This window comes from Phyllostomus hastatus, unplaced genomic scaffold, assembly GCF_019186645.2.
Source record: "Phyllostomus hastatus isolate PE091 unplaced genomic scaffold, TTU_PhHast_1.1 phas_scaffold_501, whole genome shotgun sequence".
NCBI lineage: Eukaryota > Metazoa > Chordata > Mammalia > Chiroptera > Phyllostomidae > Phyllostomus > Phyllostomus hastatus.
The window spans coordinates 18,140,345-18,168,202 of NW_025334033.1; the positions used below are offsets into that span (position 1 = coordinate 18,140,345).

Consider the following 27,858-nt stretch of genomic DNA (forward strand, 5'->3'; position numbering starts at 1 on the left):
AGATAGATGTCTGTGTTACAGAACCACACCTATTGCCTGTGACTCTGTCAGAAACAGAGGGCTGGTTGGGATTCTTGGGGTGCTGCGAAGGGCACAGGGGCCACAGGCTAGGAGGGCTCCTCGAATGGTGTTTCATGGTCTGACAGGAAGGAGTGAGGAGGTGTGGGGAGACAAGGAATAGTCAGTTCCCATAAAACTTGGGAAGCACAGACTACTCAAAAGGAAGAAAGGGATGTAATTCTTATTTGTATAAGGAAATGTTAGAAAATATTTGAATGCTGGTAAGACAGAGAAAATCATTAAGTGCTTTTCTAAATTAAATCTATATTTTACATTGTCTTTCTAAACTTAGTTTTTAAAAGTTATTGTATGACAGATATTAAACAATGAAAAATGATGGCAAATATATTGGCAGACGAAATTTAAAGGTTCTTTTGGGGGAGATGGTAAGTAGTGTGGCAATTAAGCTTAGATAACATGTTGGTTTTAAATAGATATATACATAAAATACTTCGTATGATTCACTTCAGATTGAGTATTCCTTTAAAAATGAGCCCTGGCTCATGTAGCTCAGTGGGTTGAGCATAGGCCTGTGAACCAAAGGACTGCTGGTTTGGTTCCCAGTCAGGGCACATGCCTGGGTTGTGGGCCAGGTCCCCAGTGAGGGGCCTGGGAGAGGCAACCACACATTGATGTTTCTCTCCCTCTCTTTCTCTTTCCTTTCTCCTCTCTACAAATAAATAAATAAAATCTTTTTTAAAATTAAAAGGGTCTGAAATAATAAATATTTTTTATTCGGGAGCATTTTCGGTAAAGAGTCAGTGAACCACACCTGACTCCTCCCCCCACCCCCAGCAGGCGTGGGTGAGGGATTTGGGACAGGACTCTGAGGCCAGAAAGAATTACTGTCTGGAAGGCTCAGCCCTGGACTCCACTGCGGCGTCATAAATGTGCCCAGGCTTCACATGAGCCTCAGCAAATTTGGGAGATGCTGTGTCCCTGGATCTTATGCCCCTCTGAGTGAAGCCCTGTCACAAGATAGATCTCGACCAAGAGACACCTGGAAGAAAATGTGAGCCTTCCAGAATTCTAATAAAAGCCAGCTGAGATGCCCAAGCTGGACAAGGCCACAGCTCGTGTATGTTAATTTTTACAAAATGTACCAGTGGCAGTGCCATCACTGTGAGTGAGAGAAATGTGACCCATTTCGGAGAATTCTTATTTTCATCCTTAAATCATAGTAGAGCATTATCCAGTTCCAATTAATAAACCACATCCCTCATATCTGACCTTCATTTAGCTTTTGGGGGAAAAGTGCATTTACTCTCTTTTCCTCGCTATAATCTATGGAGAAAGCCTAGCTTGAAACTGCTGGGGATCTCGATCATTTCCAGAGCGTGGGGGGAGGGCGTGAAAGGGAACATGACTTGGAAGAGATATCTGGTGTCCAGCATCAGCTGTGAGGAGTCCTCTCGGCTGTTCAGGAGAGCCTGAAACGAGAACCGGGGGACCGTGAGCGAGGAAGTGTGCGCATTCTGCTTTGTTGCTTGCTGTCTGGGAGTCAGGAGGAGGGAAGACACCATGACTCTATCTCTAGTGAAATACTCCTTTCCCATCAGTATCCCATGATACGGATAACCCAAAGGGCTTTTTCCGAGGGCAGCTCCAAAGTGGAAAGGTCTGCCCGGCACCTCCGGATCAGCTCTCATGAATGTCGCTTTGCTTTGCTTCTCCCCAGAATCGAACTTCCTGTAGGAGGGACTGACTACATCGGTCAGTTTTCTCCTCTTATCTATCCTCACAGCATAATTCTAAGCCCAACTACGAGTAGATCTCAAGTGTTAAATCTTTATCACACTCATCTTTCTTTCTACTCAGTGTTTTGCAAACTTTTTTGGTCTTAGGACCTCTTTACACTCTTACAAATTATTAAGGACTCCAAGAGCCTTTGTGTATATAGGTCTAACTATTGATATTTACCATATTAGTAATTAAAGCAATAACTTAAAGTGTATTTGTTCATTAAAATAACAAGAACAAACCCAACACATATTCATATATTTTTATTGGAAAATAACTACATTTTGAAAACTAAAAAGATTAGTGAGAAGTGGTACTCTCTTATATTTTTATATATCTTTTTACTGTCTGACATAATATGATGGGTGGGATCTTGGATCTCCTTCTACATTCAACCTATTGCAATGCATAATTGTGGCTGAAGTGTAAGAAAAAAGTTGGCCTCATACAGATATGCAATTGGAAAAAGGAAGACTTTGCAGACCTCCCAAAAAAGGTGTCAAGGACGCCCAGGGGTCCTCAACCCAAACTCTGAGAACTGCTGCCCTAATTCATGGGGTAAGAAACTTTTGGGACTAAAATAAGGAAAATGGGTATGCAGGTCTCTGTTTCTGTCCGGCCCCCGCTCCCCAGCACAGCACTCAAAGACGGACGAGAAACAGGACCTGCCGAAGGATCACAGAGTCCCGCCTGGTGTTTGCCTTCCCTCCCCACGGGGCTAGCGTGGTTTCTGGAAACTGGGGGATCTGACAGAGAAAACTCCTGCTGCTTTCTCTGAGTGCCTTTTGGGTGTACATTTAGGGAATGTACTTTAATCCCAGCTTTCTGTAACGCTAATAAAATACCACTTTCTTATACTAACAATTAAAAGGCACATTCTTAAGGATCTCACCTGTACTTTGCGAACAAAGGACGGAGTCACTCTTTTCTCGAAGTCATCTATAGGTGTGTATGAGTTAAGGATCTTTATGATCTGCAAACCACACAGAAGATGGTGTTAGGTCGTGAAAAAAGACAGCTCTGTCCCTGAAACAAGGTTCTGGTGGTTTTGGAACAGCTGGGAACCACAGGTAGCGTTTTTATGCTGTAATTTGGCTCTGGGAACCATGTGTTATTTCTTTCCAAGAAAAGAAAACGCATAGAAGGGAGCAAAGACAAATCCCATATCAGATGACAGTAAGACAGTTCCACTTTCAGCCTCCACCCCCCACACCGCACATCTGTAAGTTTAGTGACAAGGGAATGTGTCATACACACTTTTGTGCGTTCAAGGCAAGGAGTTGGTATTTAGTAAATGCTTATTAGATAAGGGGGCACTATGTCCCCCCAAAAAGCGCACAAAGACTCAGGTGCACCCCATGGCTGGCTAGATCAGGGAAGGGGACACCCGTTGTAAGACCCGTCGGTGAAGATCAGGCGGTCAGTCAGCAAGCCTGATTACCTGCACAGCTGACAGTGAGGTACAGCGCTCGTAGATCTCCTTGGCATCGCTGTCTGTGGTCTTCTTCACCTGAAGCAACCAGGCTGCCTGAGAGAGAGGCTCCAAAGTTTCCTTGGCCAAGCTGTTCTGCAAATTCTTATCTTTAAGCCATTCTTCTAAGTAACTGATGTTGCACCTAGAGTAAAAGCCAGAGGAGCAGAGAACCGTGGGCAATCCATTTAGAACTTGCTAGGGGAGGGTGCTGAATGCCCTGGTGTGTCCTGAGAGGGTGCCAGAGTTCACTGAGGGGAGCAGGACCACGGTCCAGCAGTTTATTTGTAACATGAAGGGTTGGACCATGATTCATGGTTCTACAGATCTTTCCTTCAATTCAGTCCACTGGGGCTTTTTTATTCTCCTTTTTGAAATAGGTCTGAAATCTACCTCAGAGAGTGGGTTTCTCTTCATTTCTTTTAGGTCTATGAGTTAAAAAGCATGGGTTTTAGTCCTACCAATCCACTGTGTGTGCTTGGGAAGTTACTCACCCTCTCTGGTACATGAGAGGGTGAGAACGCTCAGACATTGCTAGTGGGAGTGTAAAATGGTGCAGCTGCTGAGGAAAACGGTCTGGCAGTTCCTCAAAGTGTTAATGTAAATCTACCATGTGACCCCGCAACTCAACGTCTGGATATGTACTCAAGAGGACTGAAAACATGTCCACACAATAATTGTCCACAAATGTTCACAGCATTTAATTTAGCCAAAAAGTGGAAGCAACACAAAGTTCCATAGGATATATTACTTTTATAACTCATGACTAGGAACTGAAAAGAATTAGGCACTAGGAAAATCTTTCTGTCTTCCCAGGAGCTGGTCTGCCGCACTACACGGGTGAGACCAGAGAGCCGAGGGCGTTTTGCTTTTTGTCCTGGCAGCCAGAAAGCCCAGAGCTCATTTTCAAGCTACTCTGTTCACTGCTTAAATTTTCTTTTCTTTGGTCTTGATTTCCTACTTGTGTCCATGTTTTATTATGGTGTTGCTTATGTTTTCACTGTGAAGCCACCACAAATCCTGGTGGGACTTGCGCACAGCAGGAGCTTAATAAGCATCTGAAGGAATGGCCCCCTCTGCAATGCACGTGCTGCTCAGAGCATTTCCCTGTAAGGGCATCACTTCTCGGACGGCCGCTTGCAGCTGGTGAAAGGAAGAAGCACGGAGCACTTGTGGGAACAGATGCTTTGTGTCTTGAAAGCAGCTGTTCACTGCAGTGGTCTCCACCTTTTTGGCACCAGGGCCCAGTTTGGTGGAAGACAGAGGGGCAAGGCAGGAGGAGGAGCTCAGGTGAGCTTGGCTGGCCAGCTGTGGATGGGGTGGGGGAGACGGAGGCGGGGCTCAGACTGGCAGAGCCAGTGGCACTCCTGGCCCGGTTCCTAACAGGTTGTGGCTCCTGGTTTACAGGATCTAGATCTGTGTTTCTTGCTCATGTTCCTTGTCACTCATGTCCCGTGTTTACACATCTTAGAGGACTTACTGATGGTGTGAGAGTTGTTTAGCAATGGCTTTGGTGGCACATTTAGGTTTATGGCTTTACTTGAAGTAGGGCTGAAACCGACCTCAGAGGGTAGGTTTCTCTTCAATTCTCAGGGGAGAGGTAAAGGTCCACAAAGCCCAGTCCTTCTGACTACCCCTCACAGCTGAAAACTGTAACCTGGTGTCACGGGAATTCTCCAGTCTGGCTTGTGGGGATGTCCAAATCCAAGTTTCACTGACGTGAAAGGATGTATGGAGGCTTCACGCTTATTTCCTGGCTTAATAACTGCCTTTGTCCCTTCCCTGACATCATAGCCATCGCCTTCTGGCCCCGGCTGCTCATATCACATACAGGCATCTGATCCCTGGACACACTATAAAAATCTCATATTATCTACCCCATATCATGTGTTTTCTAATCACTTGACAGCATTAATTCAAACAGTAGCTCAGGGGCTGTGTTGCCTCAATTTAGAGATAAAGAGAAGCCGACACACCTCAAAATTGTGGATTACCATTCTTCAGGACAAATTCCAAATGCCTTAGCCTGGCCTTCTAGACCCTCCCAGTCTGGATCCACTGCCCTACCTGCTCCCAAAACGAACCTCTGCTTCATCTACACAGAGCTGTCTGCTGCGGCCGGAGGAGGGGTCCTCAGTTCCGCTGCTGTACTGTGCCTTTGCCCTCTCGTGCCCCCTGCCTGGGGTGGGCTTCTTCCTGCTAACATTGCTCAATACACAGCTCTCAGGCTTTTTTATCTTTTCCGTCAATTATCTCTCTTTTCTGAAGCACTTTTCGTACCACTTGCTCCTGACTTAATCATTGTTGCCCTGAATTATTAGCTATTTTGAACTTCTCAAGGGTGGGGATCTAATTGCCCTTGCTTTGGGTTCCTGCTCTCTAGCAGGCAGTGCTACTCACAGAGGTTCTGGTCAGTAAACACCGGCTGAGTGTATGGTAACCATGGAGGGTGGGACTGACATACAATGACTAGTCAAGTAGCATGGCCTAGAGGTGCGGGAGGAGGGGCGTCAGACGGCAGACATCTCCGAGGTTCTAAGAGTCACCTTGTATCCACACCCCCTGCCCCCTGCACCCCAGCTCTCGTGGAAAGGGGGCGGGCAGGAGCGTGGCCTCAGACTTTAGGAGCATTCTTTCCCACCAGCCTCTCTGGAGTAAGCTGGCTCGTGGGCTTTACCTGATCTGCATCCCTTTTCTGCAGGAGCACATGTCCTTGCGCAGGAAGAGGCTGTTCAGGGTGACCGCCCCAATCAAGAAGAAGAGCTGCTTCACAGCCTGCCTCACGAGCTCGGGGTCCAGGCCGTTCTGGCACATGGTGCTGTAGAAGTAGCTCAGCTGCTGCAGGACGGAGGCCATCGTGTAGGCGTCCGTGTCGTCTATGCTGGATGACCGCTTCCGGAAGCCTGTGGGCTTCAGGCCGGAGATGCCCTGCAGGCTCTCGTACTCCAGCATGCCTGGCACTGGGGGGGAGATGAAGCTTTTCTCGCATGCACAGTGGGGATAACCAGAGGGCACTTCTCACGGCTCTCATCTGTCTGTTTCAGGAGGTGACATTTTTCTACCAGAGTTAGTAGTAGACGGAGTGGTGACAGAGAAAGCAATAGAATCAGGGACTGGGGAGCACCAGGCTGTGGGGTGGGGTAGGGGGTTCGACCTGGAGCACCTCTGCTTTCAGAATCACAGGAAAGAGAGCAGGTTAGCATGATAACTCATGGTCTGGAGCCATTTAAAACTGAAAGCATTTAAATTTCAGAAAATTGAAGATCGTGTATGAGTTTGAGAGGGGCTTTGGGATTTCAAAAATACTTGGCTAAGACCCAGGATTAGTCTTATAAATAGTAGCATTTCTCCCAAGGTTTTCCCTTCAGGATGCATCACCCTTACAAAAGGAAAACTATGAAGCAGGTACTTTTGTATATGTAATTGTTACAAGCAATCAAAGAATTAAAGAGTAGACATACACATCACTAAATTTTCTTGGTTTTAAAATTATATTCTGTATAGCCACTCATTCCTTAGGGGTTCAATATTGCTATAAATATTTTTGGTTATCAATTCTTTTCTTACCTATTATTGGCTGAATGTTATTTTCCATTATGATAATGAACTGATGATATATTCGTATAGCCACATCACTGAGAATCTGTCTGTATTCTGATAGGTCAAAATTGTTCAAGCAGTTCTTATTCTGATGGGGACTGTTATGTTTCATGAATTCCTGAAAGTGATTTTGAGCATATAAAATATTAAAATAATATAGGCATGTCGGAAATGCAAATACAATCTCTACTAATGGTATTACAATGGTACAGTCAGCTTCTACTATAACCCCACAGTTTAAAATTTAATGTCGGATTTGTGTTTAAACAGTTCGTGATGTTTGGGGCCGCACCTGTTTTCCATGACTGACTGAATGTCACTGTGCTGCCTGCTCCTCCTGCAAATACGTGCCCCCAGAGCCTACAAACCCCAGCAGAAAACCACTCCTGTGGAAGCCCACAGAGAAAACTGCAAAGCAGCCAAGGAAACAAGTGCAATAGAGGTCAGTAGATAAGTGAGATTTATAACTTTATAATTACAGAGTACAGACCAATCTGAAATACTATAAAATGTGGGTTATAGACTGAATGTTCATGTTTTCCCCTTATTCCCAATCCATATGCTTAAGCCCTTACCTCCAGCATGGCTGCATTTAGAGATGGGGTCCTTAAGAAAGTAACAAAGGTCAAATGAGGCCATAAGGGTAGGGCCTCATCTGTTAGCATGAGTGTGCTTATAATAAGAGACAATGAAGAGCTCAACCCCTCTCTTTCCACCCCCATGCACAGAGGGAAGGCCATGTGAGGGCACAGCAAGACAGTGGCTGTCTGCCAGCCGGGAAGAGCGGTCTCTCCAGAAACCAGCCCCACGGACACTTCAAGTCTCCAGAGCTGTGAGAAATGAGTCTCTGTTGTCGAAGTCACCCGGTCTATGGAATCTTGTGCATAGCAGCCCAAGCAGACGAATGCAACATGTTTAACATGTTCAAAGAGAGAAAAGAAAAAGAAAACATAGAGACAAGAATAGGACACTAGGATAAAAGGCAGAGGTAAAATTTTAGAAATAAAAATACAGAAATCAAAAAACACTCAGGAAAAAGAACATTGTGTACCTGGCTGAACGGGGCAGAAATAGGATCCAAATACAAACGTGGCTGGATAATATCCTCCTCCTTGAGTGTCTCAGGGATGCCAGTGTGTCTTAAATGGATGGTCTGTCTGCTCCCCTCCCCACCCTAGTGTTCCTTTTAGTCAGAGCTTGGATCTTCTTTCCTTGTTTCTCCTTCTATTCTATGGTACTAGTAGGAATACTTTTATATTTTACTTTACTTTCTATCCATTGGGACAGTTGGCTAGCCATGGAGAAGAAGGTATGAGGTCATTACCTCACAAATGAATGTGGAATAGTTAATCACACCAAGTTTGGATAAGTAAAAGCACAAGTAAGTTAGAAAAGTGAGGATAAATAAATTAGATAGGTAAGTTAGTACATTCTAAGTTTGAGTTTAAGAGTTTAGAAGAGAGCAGGAGAATATCTTCATGGTCTCAGAGTAGAGAAAAATTTCTTAAAACGTGTAACATAAAAGGGTAGGACAGATTTAAGTACATAAAATTCAAAAACTGTGTATGACAAAGACTCCATAAGGAAAATTAGAAGACATGCTACAATCTATCCATAATATATATAGATCTCCTATAAATAAGTAAAAAAAGTCACCCCTAAGAAAAATTACAAAATGGATGTAACTAGGCAGTTTAGAAGGAAACCCAAAAGACCTTAAGCATATGAAGTGATGCTTGATCTCACTGGTGATCAAATGATTTCAACTTAAGTCATCAAAGTATCGTTTATGCCATCGAAACCGATAAATGGTATGTCTCTCAGGACCAAGTTTTGGTGAAGGTATGAGACACTGGAAACCTCACTATTGATGGGACTATATGATGGTGCCACTATTTCAGAGAGCGGTAAAACCCTAAAAGCCATGTTGTTACTTGGTCGAGGAAACTGCTCTGCGAACGCCTGTAGTGGGACACTCCTTCACGGTGTCAGCTCTACAGAGGCGTCACCATGGCAAAGGAGCTACAGACTCTGGAGGAGCAACGGGAGAGAACAGCTCTGAAGAATCAGGCATGTTGAGCTAAAGGCTGTGTTTTAGAGTCATAATACTAAAAACTTCAGAATTTCACAACCAGAAAGAAACGTAAAGATTATCTAATCCATCTCATTGATTTAAAACTCAAGGAAACTGAGGCTCAGTACCATGCCCAATATGTAAGCCTCTTTCTAGAAGTCCTCTGCTTGTGACTTCTGTCTACCTGGCGACAGGGAGTGGGCCCCCTGGCAGGGAGAAGAGAAAGCCAGTGGTGCAGAGGCCATCCTTGAGCTGGGTGTCCCAGGTCCTGGCCCCACAGCGGGCCGAGGCCGCCACAGAGCAGCAGTCCGCACAGAGCACAGCGCAGGCCAGCGTCCTACCTCCTCTCCACTGTACTGCTTCAGGCAGTTGAGGAAGTGACAAGTGTTGGAAAGCCAAAAGGACAGCATCTCAAAGTCTTCTAAATGCTCCTTAAAGAAGAAACAAACAAACAATAAAATATGAAGGTGGAACTGGTGATTACTAGTGCCTCTGAGCCAAGAACAGACTTACCTTTCCTGTTTGGTTAGTGGCTTTTGCCCACTAACATGAATTCTTTTATTCATGAATGCCTTTGTTAAATCTGTGCTATAACGATAAGCCCTCATATTTATTTGGCAGTTTATGGTTTGCAAAGTCGTTCTGTGTGGGTTACGCCATTTGTTATGGAGCTTAAAGCAGGCACTGCAGGAATGCCCGAGGAATGTTAGTCTCCGTCCTTGCCCTCCAAAGTTCACACTGACTGGGAGACGGGCAAACACACACAGCACTCGGTAACTAGGTGGCAGACTGCCCACAAGATGGACATAGACTGTGCTACAAAAGCATAGCAGATGGGGAGATGGCGGGAAACGAGGGCAGCTGGAATATGTAAATATTTAGCAACCAAGATGCATGACACGAGGAGGATACATCCTTTCTCACCAGCATCTTCTGTCTCAGCTTCCCCAGCGGCTCCCTGTCCCCCAACTTTGTCGGTGCCCAGGACCTGCCCCTCCGGCTCCAGGGCACAGCACATTAAAGCAGCCCTCACCAAGCCCCCACACCCCCAACTACGGTGCTTCTCCTCTACCTCCCCCAACTCCACTGCCAAAAGTGCTTAAACCAGTGGTCTCACCGGTTCTCCTTCTCACCCCTTGCAATCCGGCTTCTACCCGTCAGTCCACAAAAAGATCACCAGTAATTCCTCTTGCTGAATCCAATGCATTTCCGTGACTGTGATCCTCTTCAAATGGACTGAAGCGGTAGCACCGTCACTTTGACGCCCTTCCACCTCATCTTTCCGATCCCAGGACGTTCCCAGTGTCCCTTTCACCTCTCTGATCTCCATACCTCCGCCTGCTCTGCTTGCTGCTCTTCGTCCCGCCCCGGAAGTGGGGGAGCTCTCCCCAATACTCCTGGGTCCTGAGTTCTTGTCTGTCCACCCCTTTCTAGGAGGACCATCCTCCCGCTTCAGTCCATTTAAGGAGGATCACAGTTACAGAAATGCCATTGGATTCAGCAAAAGGAATTACAGGTGATCTTTTTGTGGACTGACAGGTAGAATCTGGATAGCAAGGGATGAGAAAGAGAACCAGTGAGAGCACTAGTCTAAGTGTTTTTGGCAGTTGGGGGAGTAGAGGAGAAGCACCGTGGCTGGGGGTGTGGGGGGTTTAGAGAGGGCTGCTTTAATGTGCTGTGCCCTGGAGCAAGAGGGGCAGGTCCTGGGCACCGACAAAGGTAGGGGATGGGAGCTGCTGGGGAAGCTGAGACGGAAGATGCTGGTGAGAAAGGGTGTATACTCCTCATGACGTGCATATAAATATTTAAACATTCCAGGCAGCAAGATGAGGCAAATACTGCGTGCCTGCATCCTGGGACACAACACAAGTGTGTCCTAAGAAAACCTACTTTGTGAAAATACGGACAAGGAAAACATCAGTGTATGGGAGGCCCTTCCTAGAACACTCTGGTGGTGACTGCGAAGGCCAAGACAATAAAGCGCCCAGTGCTGAACACATGCTGATTTTCTACTCTTGACTCCTGATGACTTCTTGGTACAACATTTTTGGGAGAGGAGGGAAGAATTATGCTAAACTCTCATGCATTCACTGTTTTTGTTTTCCTCTTTTCCTAGGGTATTTAAAATAGAATTTAATTACTCATGACTCTACTAGAACATAATATTTTACTAAAAGTGAGATAGGACCCTTCACAAATAAAAATTCAAATATATGCCAACATCAGACACTGCTTTTCATTTGGAAGGGGACGAAAGCACTGGATCTGTATGTTGCTGCTTCTGCACTAACACAGGCTCAGCTCTGCTTCTGAGTGGGGACTAAGGGTGCATACTGTGGTTTCAGGAGGAAGGGCGATAGATGAGTAATTTTTCAGGCCTTCCCATTCCTCACCATTCACACCTCACACATCAGCAGGCGTGTACTCCTCGCAGCCAGGACTCTGACACCCTAAGGGGATAGAGGTGGTGGGGCAGCTACCAGGTTGTAGTCTCACAGGTGCGGCTCTGATGTCTGCTGGTGGATCCCCACTGTTGGGGATCTCTGACCTAACTTGTCTTTTCCTAACCACCTGGCTGTTTCACTGACTGGACCTCAGACTGGTTTGAGGAATCACGTGGTTCACCAAAGCCTGGAGGTGAAGGATGGGCATCTGGTCATTCCCACAGATGTCCCTAAAGTGCCTTTAATTCCAAGGGCCAAGGTCAAAGGCAGTTCCTACCTTAACCACCTGCTTGATGCCATTGATGATGCTGTTCATGAGGGACTTGAGCATGTTGGCGTCACCGAGAGAGTCTGCGTAGCGTACGCACATGAACAGGATGTGGGCCGGCAGCCCGGGGATCATGTTCACCACCACACCGCGGGGCTTCAAGTCTGCAGCAGAAAGAGGCAATGAGAATGACAGCTGGCGGTCAGCTCTCCCCCCAGGAACCTCTGACTATGGGGCAGGGGTTGTCTGCTTTTCTGCACTTGATGCAATGCTTGAATGCATAGGGATGTCCTTTCTCTGTGAGGAATTCAGTTTGTCTCTTCTTTTGGCAAAAATGTTCAGGGCTACCCACTCCTCTTACTTCTCATTTGCAAAGAACATTCTCCATGGTGTGGAGACCCTGGATTTCAGATCTCCAGGGTAAGAGAGGAAGCACAGTTCCAAGCACCCACCCCAGCCTCCATGATGAGGCACAGCACGATCTCGGCGATTACGTGCACCTGCCTTGGGTCTGGAAAATGGGAGCACAACAGTCCTGCAGAGGAGGCCTCGCTGGCCTTGGAGAGAAGAGAATGTTGGGGAGATACACGGGGATGAAGGCAACAGAGAAACTTTATAGAACAAATTAAGATAAGCAAACAAATACCTCCCCATGGTCGAATGAAAACTGGGGAACAGAGAAGAGGCCCCCAAACTGTGCACCAGTGAGGGTGGAAAGGAAAGGGTAGGGGTGCTCCTGTGCTCAGAGGGGGTTATTTGGAAGAGGAAGTAAGGCTGCATGTTGGCTTTCTGCCCTGAGATCCTGGGACTAGCTGACAAAGAGGCAGCTTTTCTACTTCCGTCTGGAAAGGCATGTGGTTTTCATGGTGGAGACAGTTGAGTCCCAGTAGTTCCAAGGCCACCAACGTCTGAGCATGTGCATGGGATATTCCTGTAACTGAACTGTGGCTGGGAAGCCCCAGTCACAATTGCCCACAAATAAATTTCTCAGCAGAAGTCGAACAGAACACAGGAGCCACAATCCCTCCCACTGCGGATCCTGTGCTGAGACCCAAATCTGCGGAGAGGTGTCGTCTATCCAGGCCCTCTGATTAGACTTGGGAAGAGGTTAGGCAGTGCTTCTCAGCTGAGGGCAATGGAGCCCCAGGGGACATCTGGCAATATCTGGAGATGTTTTCTATTGTCGTGACTACAGCTTGCTACTGGTTTCTTTGGGTAGAAGGCAAGGATGCTGCTCAATACCCTACCATGCACAGCAGCCCTTAAAAAGAATTATCCGGTTAACACGGCTGAGGCTAAGAAACCCTGGGAAGCAGTGAAGGAGAAGAAGAGACTGCCACCACCCAGGACGGTGACAATGACTGATGTTCAAGTTCAGGAGATAAAGCAAAATTTCAGCGTTCCAGGTTTTACTACCAAGAATGAGGTTTTGAATGAGCCTGGCCTCATCTTCTCTCTTGTACTCCAGCATTCCGAGGTACTCCTTGGGTCCTGAGGTCAGGTGCACATCACCGGCTGTAGACAGAGGTAAACAATCAGTTAAATACACAAAAACAACTTCCACAGGCCTTATAATGGGACTATTCTGTCTCCTTCTACCCGATTCTGCCTGGTTTGCACATGAACTCCTGTGACTTTCAGATAAATAAAAACTTTCTTGAATCCCAAAGAGTTTCTTCTGGTAGTGATCCTTATCTGCTAGTATATCCCTGAGTACAGCTGCTGCTGAGGAGGCTGAGTTACGCTTGGAGAAATCCTGATGAGTGCCTGGTGCACACCAAGCACAGCAGGGGCATGAAAGGGACCCACAGTGCAGCTCCTGTCTTCAAGATCTGATGCTACAGTTAAGGAAGCAAGACCCACAAAATGTTTGGCATGTGTGGCACCAAACTGCGTGATCTTGAGGGACTGTATTAGTGTCCTATGTGCTGTCACAAGTTAACACAAACTCAGTGATTTAAAACAACACGAAACTTGAACCTTACAGTTCTAGAGGTCAGAACACTAGACCAGACCTTATAGGGCTACAATCAAACTATCAGCAGAGCTGTGCTCCTTCTGGATGCCGTAGGGGAGAATCCGGTACTTGCATTTTCCAGCTCTGGAGGCTGTCTGTGTTCCTTGGTGTGTGGCCACATCACTCTGACCTCTGCTTCTGTCGCTGTGTCTCCTCCTCTCCTCTGCTGTGGTCACATCACCTTTTCTCACTCTGACATTCCTGTCTCTCTCCTTATATTGGGTTCACGTAGATAATCTGGGATAATCTCCCCATCTCAAGGTCCTTAACTTAATCACATCTGTAAAATCCCTTTTGCTATGTAAGGTAACACATTCCCAGGCTCCAGGGGTTGGGACAAGGTCATCTTTGGGTGGGCCACGGTCTGCCTTCTGGTCCCCAAAGATTCATGTACATTCTGAGAAGGAGGTGTGATGACAGAAGCAGAGGTTAGAGAGTCAATGTTGGCAAAGGCCAAGGAATGGGCTCTCCCCTGAAGGCTCCAGAAGGAATGCGGCCCAGCTGACATTTGGTTTTAGCACAGTGAAAACCATTCTGGACTTCTGACTTCCAGAACTGTAACCTAATCAATCTGTGTTCTATCTATTAAGTAACTAATTTTGTGGTGATGGTATAGCAGCCATAGGAAATGAATGCAGGAGCTATAAGAATTCACACAGCGGTGAATTGGTACTGTTGAAAATGTTTGTTGAAGGAAGTAGCACTCCAGTTGGGCCAAGAAAAGTGAGAAGCCCTCGGTGACAGTAAAAGAAGGTAGTGTGGATAAACAGTTAACAGATCTCTCTCATTGTTGCATGAGAATTTCTCTATTAACTTACTAGCTCTGTTCCCTTGGAGGCTGATAAAGGTAGAGTGTTAACTGTTTTACTAAGCAATAGGAAGGATGACTTCTGATTGGTAAATTGCATCTGGACCAGGAAGAACAATAAACGAAGCAGAAATACCCGACAAGGGCATCATACTTTGGGTTTTCTCAAGTGTGACAATGAACGGATCTGGGTATATTCCTTGCAGGAACCCTGGAAGCCAGCACTACCTATGTGGTGAGCAAGAGAATGGGCTTGGGAGCAGACCCGCAGCCCCCAGTTAACCCTTCAGATGGCTGTGCCCCTGTTGACAACTGGACTGCAACTCAGAGCCACAAGCATGGAGCCAGGCTGCTTCTGGATTCTTGACCCTCAGGAGCTGTGTGTAACAACACACTGTTCATTGTTTGAAGTTGCTAGATTTGGGGTAATTTGTTATGTGACAATAGATAACTAATACAGGAAGGGAAGCTGATGCATTCTGCTTTAGACATGTTGAGTTGGAGGTGATAAAGGCAGAGGAGGTCATCTTAGAGGCAAAAGGGACTGAGATTCAGAAAAGAGGCGAGGAGTGGGAAGTACATTTTGGAAGTCCTTATGTAGAGGTCACAGATCACTCATCAGTCCCAATAGTAGGGACACAAGGAGGGGCTGGGAAGGACAGACATGGTTATTATCTGAGGGGTGGAGAGCGATCTGTCTGCCTCAAAGGATCTCTCTTTACATCAGCCATTACTGAGGCCCTAAACCCACCAGTTGAGAATCATTCCTTTGGGTTTCAAAGACTTGGGGCCAGATCAAAAAATAAACACTTCAACAATGCACGTTGACGTTAGCTGAAAGTTCGAGAAATAAGAAAGTGAATGCTATTTTTCCTACCTTTTTCAATTGTCTTAGTGAGAGTCCTGACTTGGTCTTGTAGCTTTTTAATCACTCTGTCCTTCATGTCCAACTGTTCTTCCAGATCCTGCAGAGATCAAAAGAAACAAGGATGTCAACTAGCCAGAAATGCATAGCCAGAGTGACACACTCACAGCTAAGGAGGGGCAGTTCACACGGACAAGACATGCAACATGCACGTGACCCACCCACACTTCCACTGGCCCCAGCTGAGACCCCAGGGACACACAGGCAGGCAGGACCGCCTCGCACACGCATTCATGTGCATGGGCTGCTGTTTATTTGGTGTGATTCCAGGAGTCTATTCTCTGAGACAGTTGAATCCCCCTGGAAAGAGATGGCCATCATCCAGGTGCCCCTGACTAGAGTTTGCTACTTCCTGTTGAATACTAAACTCCCTGGATTCCTCTTTTTTAGATATAATTACTCTTCAAAGTTAAATCCTCCACTTTAAAATATAACTTTAGCGTATCATAGTTTTCCTGTGACACAGAAAACGGGGGACCCTGACAATGGGGAGCAGGGCCTATGGACACGTCCAGGCTGCCCACTGCGCTGGTCACGGTCGGAGAGGCCAGTCAGGGGCCTGAGAGTTTCCATCTCCCAGGAAAGTACCCCATCTGCTATTCTGGAGCTTCTTAGTCTCATAGGTTTCACACACCAATAAAATTTCAAAACAATTGTTAGGGACTAACATGGAGTTGCCCAGTTTCATTTTGACAAGGGCATTTTCAGTCTGATGAAGACTTTAATGACTTAGATTCTGTCATCTACTACCATGACCATGTCACAGAAGAACATTATGACTATAACATTTGTAGGAAAGACATACCCCCAGAATTAAACACAAGCAATGTCAACTCGGATGGGTGTTGTCCACGGGACAGAGCCCAGGGCCCTGTACCGCCTCACCCCTCCTCTGGGCCTCCCTTTACTTTATCAGGCACTTCCCTGTAAGTCCCGAGTCTTCCCAGCAGTGGGCTCAGCCTCAGAGACCACCTGTCTACAGCTGCGCATTACATGCTTTAGGTGGCGTGTCCCCCTTTCTGTGACATCTGCACACAGGCAGGCAGTCATTTATCAACAACTGAATAAACTTCTCACCCTGTTTTCCATAGTGAGACGAGATGCTTCCTGTTGGAATTGACTCCCCATTTCACTTTCAGTTTCAAATGGTTTCAGGTGCTGGCTGGCTTCCTGCATTTCTTGAATCTTACCAGCCAGCTTCTCTTTCTCTTTGGCACGCATTTCATTCTGGGCTTCTATGGTCCTGAAAAGTGGAGAGAGGAAATTTCGGTATGGGCTTGACTGTCATGGAGAAGTCACTCATTGCCATCACAGTCACTGATATTTCCAAAGATAGAACAATGCTCTGGTCAGTTTATGTGTAAAGCAACCGTACCTGAATAGAGGAGCCCTTGAAGGGGGTGGAAGGATACCAGGGCTGGTTGGCATATAAAACTGTCTACGGACAGCCCCAGTCTCCGTAACCTGTAAGAGGTCCAGGCTCTCACCCTGCCTACACCTACACTCCCTGACTGCGCCCACAGGACATCTGCACCGCTCAGACCCTCGTGACCAAAAGCTTCAATACCTTCCTTGTAATCAGCCTAGAGATCAGACACCCAAAAAGCCAGGGAGTCAGAGAGAGAAGAGGAAGCCCGTTAAAAGAATTACAAAATACTCATGGGTGGAAAGTGCAGCATGGGGAATAGAGTCAGTAACACTGTAGTAACTGCGTATATTGTCTGGTGGGTACTAGACTCATCGGGGTGATTACTTTGTAAGACAGGTAAGTAATCACTATGTTGTACACCTGAAATTAATATAATATTGCATGTCAACTATAATTGCAAAATAATTTAATGAAAAAAGAAGAGAATTCTAAAATGGTGTCTCATCACTTCCCTAATGGGCACTCATTTCTTCCTTATCCTGTCGATGAAGTCACAGGACTAAAAAATGCTCTCTGGGACATAGTGTCTGTTAATTGCTCTGAAAATTAAGCATCTCAACAACCTGGCAGCAAAACAGAACATTTTCTTTCCTTTTGTTAAAATGATATTTTATTGGTTACGCTATTACAGTTGTTTCAATTTTTCCCCTTTTGCCCCCCTCCACCCAGTACTCCCCATTCCCTTAGGCAATCCCCACACCATTGTTCACATCTGTGGGTCATGCATATAAGTTCTTTGGCTTCTCCATTTCCTCTACTGTACTTTACATCCCTGTGGCTATTCTGTAACTACCTATTTGTACTTCTTAACCCCCTCACCTCTTCACCCATTTCCCACACCCCCCTCCCATCTGGCAACCATTAAAATTCTCTCTGTATCCATGATTCTGTCTCTGTTCTTAAATAAGTCCCTCGAACATTTCATATAATAATGGTTTAGTGATGATAAACTCCTTTAGTTTTTTTCTTGTCTGGGAAGCTCTTTATTTGCCCTTTGATTCTAAGTGATAGCTTTGCTGGGTAGAGCAATCGTGGGTGTAGGTCCCTGATATTCATGACTTTGAATATGTCCTACCAATTCCTTCTTGCCTCCAAAGTTTCTTTTGAGAAATCAGCTGAGTCTTATGGGAACTCCCCTATGGGTAACTAACTTCTTTTCCCTTGCTGCTTTTAAGATTCTCTCTTTATCTTTAACCTTTGGCATTTTAATTATGATGTGTTTTGGAGTGAGCCTCTTTGCATCCATTGTGTTTGGGACTCTCTGTGGTTCCTGGACTTGCATGTCTATTTCCTTCAATAAATTAGGGAAGTTTTCTTTCATTATTTTTTCAAATAGATTTCCAATTTCTTACTCTTTCTCTTTTCTTTCTGGCACCCCTATTGTGTGAATGTTGGACCTCTTGAAGTTGTCCCGGAGGCTGCTTACATTATTCTCATATTTTTTAATTCTTTTTGTCTTCTTGTTCTGGCTGGTTGTTTTTTGCTTGCTTATGTTCCAAGTCATTGATTTGATTCTTGGCTTCATCCATTCTACTGTTGTTTTTCTGTAAATTGTTCTTTGTTTCAATTAGTGTAGGCTTCATTTGATTGGATCATTTTTATGCTGCTGAGGTCCTCACTAAGTTCCTTATAACCAGTGTTTTGAACTCCGCATCTGATAGATTGTTTATCTCCCTTTTGTTTAGCTCTTTTTCTGCAGTTTTGATCTGTTCATTTGGGCCATATTTCTTTGTCTCCTCATTTTGACAGCCTCCCTGTGTTTGTTTCTATGTATTAGGTAGAGCTGCTTTGACTCCATGTCCTGGTAGTGTGGCCTAAAGTAGTAGGTGACCTGTAGGGTACAGTGGCACAGCCTCTCCTATCACCTAAGCTGGGTACTCAAGGTGCACCCTTCATGTGGGCTGAATACACCCTCCTCTTATAGTTGAGACTTTGTTGCTGTTGGCAGATCAATGGGAGGGATTTACCCAGGCCAGTCAGCTGCAAGGACTGACTGTGACCACCAACCACTGTCCTCCATGGAGGATCAGTTGTGCATGGACAGGGTGGTGGTGCTCCGACAAGGTCTGTAGCTGTCCACTGTGTGTTTTCTGGGTGGTGCAGGCCAAGGTCAGCTCCCACCTGTGTTTTGCCCAGGGCCATCTTGCCTGAGCTATAAAGCCATCTGAGATGGCTGCTATTTATGCTGGGTTTGGATATTCCCAGAAGCCAAGCTGTGAATCTAAGCTGGCTGCTGCTAGTGCTGGGCCTGGGGCTCACTGAAGCCAGCCATTACTTGTTTGAGAGGATTTAGGAAGGTGTGTAGCATGAGCCAAGACCAGCCATTCTGTGGAAAAGCAGCTTGAGTGGACTGGTAAATTAGGTGGGGTGGAGTCTCTGGGGATCTCCAAGGTGGGTCAAATAGTGATAGCCAGGTTGATGGAATCTCAGATATGGAACCAGCTTGCAAACTCTGTGGGGTTAGGGCTTAGAAAAGGGATAATGGCCTCTGTTCACTTTGATGCCAGACACTTCAGTTTCTCTCAGTATGCCATTTATGCCTTCAAGGTGCTACCATGGTGCTGGAGCTCAGAGGCAGTGAGTATGAGTAAGTGAGTCTGTGTATGGGTTCTTTAAGAGGAACTGGGTGGGGCTTTAGAAATTTCTTCCACTGACTCAATCCCTGGTGGGTATTGTGGCCAGAAGTTGTGAGATCTTATCTTCCTGGCACTAGAACTTTCTGCCGGTGGGTCCTGGTGTGGGGCTGAGACTCCTTGCTCCTGAGATATCCCTCCCAAATTTTATCCACCATATGTGGGTGTGGGACCAGCCCATTTTGCATCTGTGCCCTTTCTATACATCTGGATGGATGTGGTTTCTTTAATTCTATAGTTGTCATACTTCCTTTTGACTCGATTTCTGATGGTTCTGAATGATGGTTGTCCTATATTGTAGTTGTAATTTTGATGTGGTTGTGTGAAGAGGTGAGCCATGTCTGCCTATGCTGCCATCTTGACTGGAAATCTGCTCCAGAACATTTTCCTCATAAGGATCCTCTGTGGCACCAGGCACTCTGCTGGTCAGGATATAATAAATCTAGGGCGATTATCAGTGAAGATCTTCTATCAACATGGATTTTGAGCTTTACCCTAAATGCACTGCTATGAGAAGATATGTTCTGTCTCCCACAATGTTTCCTTTTTAACCAGATTTTTGAATAGATGATCCATGTCCACGTGGTGTAATAGTCTAAGGGTTTAGAAATGTACATGGTGAAGAGTAAGTCTCCTCCCCTCCCCTGTGTGTCAGCCACCCAGCTGCACTCCCTGTGGGCAACAGCGTTTTGTTCTGTACATTGTCCCACACAGGTGTGTGTGTGTGTACACACATGCATTCTTTCCCTCACATTTCAATGCTAATATATTATGCACCTTAAATAGCACCTGGGTTTTTCAGCTTAGTAACACATCTTGGTATTTCCCACAATTTCAGAAAAGCATGTCATGAGTGTGAATTTGAGGTAATCCATGTTAACACTTACCTTTTTTTCATTCCTTCTTCTTCTTGACTGCCATTCACCTGATTAGATAATTCTTCTGCTTTTCCTGCAGTGAGAAGAACTGTCAGTACTTCCGGGGCCATAGCACTGGGTTCTGATTTGGGCCTGGTCTTATGTACAGTTGTCAGGGGTCCTAAGCTGTATTCAGCCAGAGATTAGGTTTTGTTTGACCTGAACAATCTTTAAACTATTTTTAAGCCATTATTTTAAAATTGTGATATTTCAGACTTCTGGCCAAGATGGAGGCATGGGTGGATGCACTGTACCTCTATGCACAACCAAGATTGGAACAACAACAATTTAGAGGCAGAATAACATCCAGAACTGACAGAAAATTTATCTGAATGGAAGTCGGACAGCCAAGAAGTTGAAATAGACCCATGCATCCAGACCTGTAGGAGGGGCGGAGACGAGCAGCCAGGCGTGGGTCGCGGGGCAGAGAGCAGAGAAAGTTAGGCACGTAAGGCAACAAGGAGTACGTAAGGCATCTGGGGCACGCAAGATCACAGCGAGTGGACCCTGAGTACGCAAGAGGCAGCTGGCAGACCCAGTGAGGCGGCAATTGTGAAGCAGGGCAGAGCACGCAACCCAGGATCCCAGAGAAGGGACTGAGGTCTCACAGAGAAGGGAGCTACCGCCATTGTTCCCTCTTGACCCCACCCCCCACATACAATGTCACAATCTAGCAACTGGGGTGCCCAGCCCTGGTGAACAACTAAGGCTCCGCCCCTCACCATAACAGGAGCGAACAGACCAAAAAAAAAAAAAAAAAGAGAGAGAGAGATGGCTCAAACAGAAGAACAAATCAATGCCCCAGAACTCATCCTTTTAAGCTACTGAGAGATAGCTAACCTATCAGATGCACAGTTCAAAAACACTGGTGATCAGGAAGCTCACAGAATTGGTTGATTTTGGTCACAAATTAGATGAACAAATGCAGGTTACGATAAAAGAAATGAAGGAAAATGCATAGAGAACCAATAGTGATGGGAAGGAAACTGGGACTCAAAACAATAGAGTGGACCAGAAGGAAGAAAGAAACAACCAAACAGGAAATAATAGAGAAATAAGAATTCAAAAAAACAAGGAGAAGCTTAGGAACTTCCAGGACATCTTTAAACGTTCTAACATCCAAATTATAGGGGCACCAGAAGGGGAAGAGGAAGGGCAACAGATTGAAAACGTATTTGAACAAATAATAAAGGAGAACTTCCCCATTCTGGCAAATGAAATAGACTTCTAGGAAGTCCAGGAAGCTCAGAGAGTCCCAAAGAAGTTGGGCCCAAGAAGAAACACACTAAGGCACATCATAATTACATTAGCCAAGGTAAAAATGAAGGAGAGAATCCTAGAAGCAGCAAGAGATCAGGGGACAGTAACCTACAATGGAGTTCCCATCAGACTGTCAGCTGATTTCTCAAAAGAGACCTTGCAGACAAGAAGGGGCTGGAAAGAAGTATTCCAAGTCATGAAAGACAAGGACCTATATCCCAGAATACTCTATCCAGCAAAGCTTTCATTTAGAATGAAAGGGCAGATAAAGTGCTTCTCAGATAAGGTCAAATTAAAGGAGTTCATCATCACCAAGCCCTTATTTTATGAAATGTTGAAGAGACTTATCTAAGAAAAGAAGATTAAAAAAAACACGTATAGTAAAAGGACAGCAAACTAAACACACCTAACAACCACACCTAAAGCAAAACCAAAAGAAACTAAGCAAACAACTAGAACAGGAGCAGAACCACAGAAATGGAGATGACATGGAGGGTTAGCAACAGGAGAGTGGGAGGAGGAGAGAGGGGGAAAAGGTACAGAGAATAAGTAGCATAGATTGTAGGTTGAAAATAGAAAGGGGGAGGGTAAGAATAGTATGAGAAATGTAGAAGCTGAAGAACTCATGACACATGGACATGAACTAAAGGGGCGATGTGGGTGGGAGAGGGTGTACAGGGTGGAGGGGAGTGAAGGGGGAAATGGGACAACTGTAATAGCATAATCAATAAAATATATTTTAAAAAATTGTGATATTTCACATAAAAATTTTGATTTCACATAAAAATGGCTTCTCTTTTAAAAACAGGAATATCGAGCAGCACTGGGGTCAGCATTCCTACTTGGCAGCAACCACCAGAGCTTGGAGGCAGCTTCCACCTTTAAGTGCCCATGTACCTTGTTATAGCCCCATGCAGCCCATTTCTCGCATTTATGTCCTGTGCCTGGCCAGGCGGGAAGTCAGAGTTTGAGACCCCTGGGTATGATACTTTTCTGTAATTTCCTGCAGAGAGGACACCATTTTCTAAAAACAGTTTCACGAGGGTTCCAGTTACCTTTCATGTTTTCCATTTGTTCATTCAGGCGGATTTCAAGGTCTTGCTTCTGCTTCTCCAGTTCTGAAATTTGCTGTTTAAAGTCTGGGATCATCTAAAGAGAAGAATTAGAACTATTAGACTATAAAATATTCATCTATGAACTTTAAAATCTCAGAGCTGGTCAGAAGCAAACTAAACTGTCTGGGAGCCCATCGAACATACGTCCCGTAAGCTGTGTAAGAAGGCCAGCCAAGATGTTAGAATGGATTGGAATTATGACTTTTTTACCTCAAGACCTCCATAGTCACAAGAAATACCAGTGTGCTCTGAGGAAGCTGTGCTCACACAGCCACAGTCCCCACAGCCCCACCGCCTCCTGGAGAGAAGGAAGTGTGTGTCTGGGGGAGGGGCTATGGGAGTGCTCTGTGCCGAGTTGAGGGAGGGGTGAAGTGAGGAATGGCAGCCAGCCTCCGTGGTCCAGACCCAGAGACATCACCTCCTCACCCAGGGGCAGGAAAGTCATCTTGAACAGGGCCCATCACGCCCTTTGAGTTCCAGGCTGTGCTCTGTTAGTGGAGGTCTGGATGGTCCAGCATGTTTCTCAATCCTTTGTCCTTGTCTATATAGTTTTAAAATGCCCATCACCTCTACCCCCAGGCAGGTAAAAATAGTTTTTCTGTTGTCCAAGTTTATAAAAACACCTATGCCTCTGAAGTTCAGATCAAGAGTACTTGTTTGATTGTGCAATTGGATTTTACTACATATTCCTCATGAAAGTTTTACCTAAGGAATAAACAAAGATGTGGAGGTCCTTAACTACTGGTCCACATGTCTTCAGTGGGAGGGTCCCATCTCTTCACCTGCTGACACTGACCTGAGATTTCCTAGTTGTTTCAGGGGAGGGAGGGGCGGGGGAGACAGTGAAGGAGCTGAGGAGGGACAGTCAGTGAAGTGGGGTGAGAAACTGAGGAAAGGGTGGTGTCCTGGAAGCCACCAGAACACTAAGGAAGGAAAGGGAGCGGTTAAGTCATCAGACGCTGCTCAGAGACAAAGACAAGAATGAAAATGAACCCAGTGTGCTCAGCTTGGTGTAGACAGACTCAGTTAGTGGGAGGGGGCATGTGACACAGTGGGGTGGCCATAGAGTAAACAGGGGGTAAATGGAGAAATCACAGTTGGATAACCATTGAGAAGTCTGGTCAATTCCCCCAAAGAAATGGGGTGGTGGCTACAGAGAATGTGGGGCCAAGAATGGGATATGCTGTGAGTGAGGAGATCTCTGAAGCACTTCTCCACACCAGTAGGCATGAGTTAGAAGAAAGGATGAGACACATGTGTGGGAAAGAACAGGCAGTGCGGAGGGGAGGGGAGGGGAGGGGCACGAGCAGAGAGACTGACCTCCTGAACGCACGTCCCTCTCAAGAGTCACCCTTTACTGTTAGGTTTTTCTGGTCACTTTCCAAGGGGTTAGGACTAGATTTTTAAAAAACTTAGATTTAAACACACACACAATTTGGACCCATCCTATAGGGGGAAAAACATCCTCAAATCAAAGTGTGCTCTAGCCTGGGATAATTTAATAGTTTCTCTTCTGACCCAATTATTTTACTACTAGAAAACATAAGTCGGATCCATTGTTTTATTGCCAAGAAATGGGATTTTACTCTATTAACGAATAACATCTCAGAATAACGGCCACAGCCGGGGTCCGTGGCTGAGACCATACCATGTTTTCTGACGTCAGCCTGGCAACTTCGTGACGAATGCTTTCATTGATGTCATTCTCTTCTCTAAATAATTTCTGCAGGTGGTTTATTTCTTGACTTAGATGCACCACTTTGAAGTTCAAAGCTTCAATCTCCTTCTCATAGCAATCCTTCTGGGACTGGAAATGGCTCTCCAAAACACTGTTAGAGGAGGGGCCGAAAAGTTAACCACGTGGGCTGGACTCTGCTGCACCGATGACCGAGTGTGTGGATGCGCAGCAGGTACGAAAGCCCACAGCTAGAGCCGTGTGCTAAGAATGGAAAGTTTCTTTACACGCCCATCGTCACAGGCCGTGGAATTAGGTACACAGAATAAGAAAATCCTTCTAGCTATTTAGGAAGCATATGTGGCAGTAATATGCACTTAATAGGAAATATTATTTTAGATACTGTTGAAATTACATTTTACTACAGTAGTGTATAAGTATGTTCTGTATGATGCGACAGTGGTAAAGATGCATTTCATTGCACATTTGTCAAAGCTGATAGACCACAAAACATCAAGAGTGGACCTTATATAAACTGTGGACTCTGGTGAGAACGACGTGTCAGTGCAGGTTCGAGATTTTTAACAAATGTGCCCGTTTGCGGGAGGTGCTGATAATGGCTGTGTGTGTGTGGGGTCAGGGGTATATGAGAACTCTCTGAACTACTGCTGAATTTTGCTGTAAAACTAAAACTGCTCTAAAAAATAAAGCTTATTAATGTAAGAAATGCAGCAAACTACTTAAATTTAAACACCTCTATACATCTATAGCAACATGGCTAACTTATTTGATATGATCAGTTTTTACTGTATAGGTTATGAGTTTTTTTACCCAGCATTTTATCCTATAAAGACAGTGTTCTTCATTACTAATTACTTAATTCTCAAAGAAATATTTCCAGTGATTATTAGGTCATTTTACTATAATAAATTTATTTTGTGTACCAAATCTATGTAAGATAAACTTTTGATTTTCCTATATTCTATTATTTTTGAAAAAGTGAAAAACAAGACAAAACCGGGAGGGGACTTACTCACCGGGTTGCTTTCTTTAGTCCTTCATAAGCAAACCAAAGTTCTCCGTCCTCATTTAAATGTTCCAAGTCTTCCACAGACAGCCTGGAGGACAGGGAGGGTAAGGAAATCTGGTATCTCTCTCACGTGTGACATGTTTCTCAATGTCTGATAATACAAAAATGCTTACCTGCTTCTGACATCTCCAATCTCATAGCTTTCAAGAAGCTGTTTGGTGATCTCTGACATCTTTTCTGAGAGGAAAAGGCAGAGCTGTATAAATTACGTCCTTGCGTGAACTCTTCTCCCTTCCCTTTCTAGGGCCCAGTGTTCCAGTGTCACAGGGTCTCCAGCTAACCAGCAGCTCAGGAACTTACCAGCTCTTTAACCCACCAGCTACTATGAAGCCAACCAGCTATTCAGCTTACTATATATCCAACCAACCCGCTAGCCAGCCTGCCTCATGCCAGTCAAAGGACTCATTTCCTTGGCGGTGACACCTAGGATAAATGCAGTCTGCACCCCATGGGCTCAGGACTTGGGTTTCTGTTACCTCTCATTTCCCGCTTTTGCGACTGCACGTGTTTTTCCACGTCTATCTTCTGTGTCTGAAGTAGCTCTATCTCCTTTTCAAACTCGGAGATGGTCTGAATCGTGCAATGACCATACCAGGTGAGGAAAAAAGACAGCTCTTACAATTTATATCAAGCAAAAGGAGTACTCTTTCGGTACTGTGGATCTGTGCAGGGCATCCTCACTGCAGTTTCTTAAACTCTTGTTAAACCATCACTGCCCATACATACAGTGTGGCCTTGAAACATGTTTAACTTCCCAAAGTATTGTTAATTATTCCCAGATCTACCCGGTTGTATCGACAGACTTGGTTTCCCTACTTAAAGAGAAACAATAACTACTTACTACAAGCTCAGGTGGGGTGGGGAGGAAGGGGAGTGGAAGAAGTAAAATTGAAGGGGTTAAATTCTCTTTCGATACAGTCTTGCATGCGAGGGTGTGGACAAGGCTGCCACCTCCAGGAGGTGGGGGTGTGGCCATGGGGCGTGACTGGGGTCCACCGAGGGGCAGCCCTCGTTGTGGGGAGGAAGCTGTATTCTGCCTTTATTGACTGCGTGAGCTCACCTGGAGGAAGGAGCTCAGATCTGTGCCTTTGTAGCCATGGTAGCTGTGCAGAGGTGACTAACCCCTCGCTGGTGTTTTTGTCAATTAGTCTAAGTGTTTAAGGGCTATCACTCCTGCTTCTACAGGGCGAAGGGCGATCAAACTGACATTTACTGATCGCCTTACATACACAACCTCTTCCTTATGACGGGCCCATAGGTGAGCAGAGCAACTTTTTATAGATTAGGAATCTGAAGCTGCATGAAGGGTAAATGGCATGTTCAGGGTCACAGGGCAAATTGATGGGGCTCAGGGTTCTCTGATCGAAAAGCCCTGCTCTTTGTAATGTTTTAGCACTTATTATAAGTCATAAGCGTATTTACTTACAGATGGATTATCACACAGATAACTTGATGATGATACGTTTACTTTCTTTGCAAATAAGATTAATCTCCACCACATGGGAGAGTCTGGACCACAGTTTTAGTCACCAAAGAGGAGATAAGTGGCAAACAGTAGTGCCTCACCCCTAGTGCAGCCACGTGATTTCCCAAGATACAGACTGTAGCCAGATGGCATGCCCCCCACAGACCAACAGCCACATTCTTACGTGACTGCTCAGAATGCAGCTGTCCTAGGAAAGTGTGGTTCCTCCTGGTCCCCCAGTCCATGGGCCCAGGCAGTATGGACAGCTCTGCTGTGAAGTTCATTGGCAGCTCAGCTGTCAGTCCTAGTGATCTTCTAAACACATGGCTGTTCCATGACAATCACAAAGAATATCTGCGAATCTTAACACATATTCTACTAATGTGTGTTTCACGTATTTAGTGGGAGCTTAAAAGCTTTCCAACTTACACTGAGATGTTTTGCACTTAAGAACTTAGGGACACACAGGTTTGTGTATTCCTGTAGGGAAGGGATTTCAGCTCAGTCTTGGTTGTCCAAGCACGGATCACTGCTCTCGTGGGCTTGCCTGACAATAGTTCAGAATGTGAGGTTCTGACAGGGAGGCAATCTAGTTGTAATGCAGGCATTTACGGATGTATGGCAACATGATGGATTGCATAAGAGTTCATGTCAAGTTATAATTTAATTTGGACACATTCTTTAGGTCAGTATATTTGAGTGACTTTATGTTAGAGAGCTGACCTTTAAAACATGAAAAGCATGCCCTGGCTTGTGTAGCTCAGTGGACTGAGGGCCGGCCTGCGAACCAAAGGGTCTCCGGTTCGATTCCCAGTCAGGGCACATGCCTGGGCTGCGGGCCAGGTCAGGTCCCCAGTAGGGGGTGTG

The 27,858-nt window shown here is 45.5% G+C and overlaps 1 protein-coding gene across 1 annotated transcript in view; it reads right to left on the reverse strand.

Moving 5' to 3' along the window:
- Nucleotides 1-771: 771 nt before the first annotated feature.
- MYO5C (myosin VC) overlaps nt 772-27,858 on the reverse strand; it is an 88,360-nt gene continuing 61,273 nt past the window's right edge. Inside the window, exons 26-41 of the mRNA XM_045822395.1 lie at nt 26,003-26,096; nt 25,640-25,703; nt 25,474-25,554; nt 24,410-24,590; nt 22,702-22,795; nt 20,357-20,420; nt 16,485-16,650; nt 15,360-15,447; nt 13,074-13,172; nt 11,667-11,821; nt 9,287-9,376; nt 6,839-6,989; nt 5,949-6,231; nt 3,242-3,416; nt 2,693-2,773; nt 772-1,490 (exon numbers count right to left, since the gene is read on the reverse strand). Coding sequence (XP_045678351.1) covers nt 1,338-1,490; nt 2,693-2,773; nt 3,242-3,416; nt 5,949-6,231; nt 6,839-6,989; nt 9,287-9,376; nt 11,667-11,821; nt 13,074-13,172; nt 15,360-15,447; nt 16,485-16,650; nt 20,357-20,420; nt 22,702-22,795; nt 24,410-24,590; nt 25,474-25,554; nt 25,640-25,703; nt 26,003-26,096 — 2,019 coding nt within the window. The 3' untranslated portion in view covers nt 772-1,337. The remainder of the gene's footprint in view (nt 1,491-2,692; nt 2,774-3,241; nt 3,417-5,948; nt 6,232-6,838; nt 6,990-9,286; nt 9,377-11,666; nt 11,822-13,073; nt 13,173-15,359; nt 15,448-16,484; nt 16,651-20,356; nt 20,421-22,701; nt 22,796-24,409; nt 24,591-25,473; nt 25,555-25,639; nt 25,704-26,002; nt 26,097-27,858) is intronic.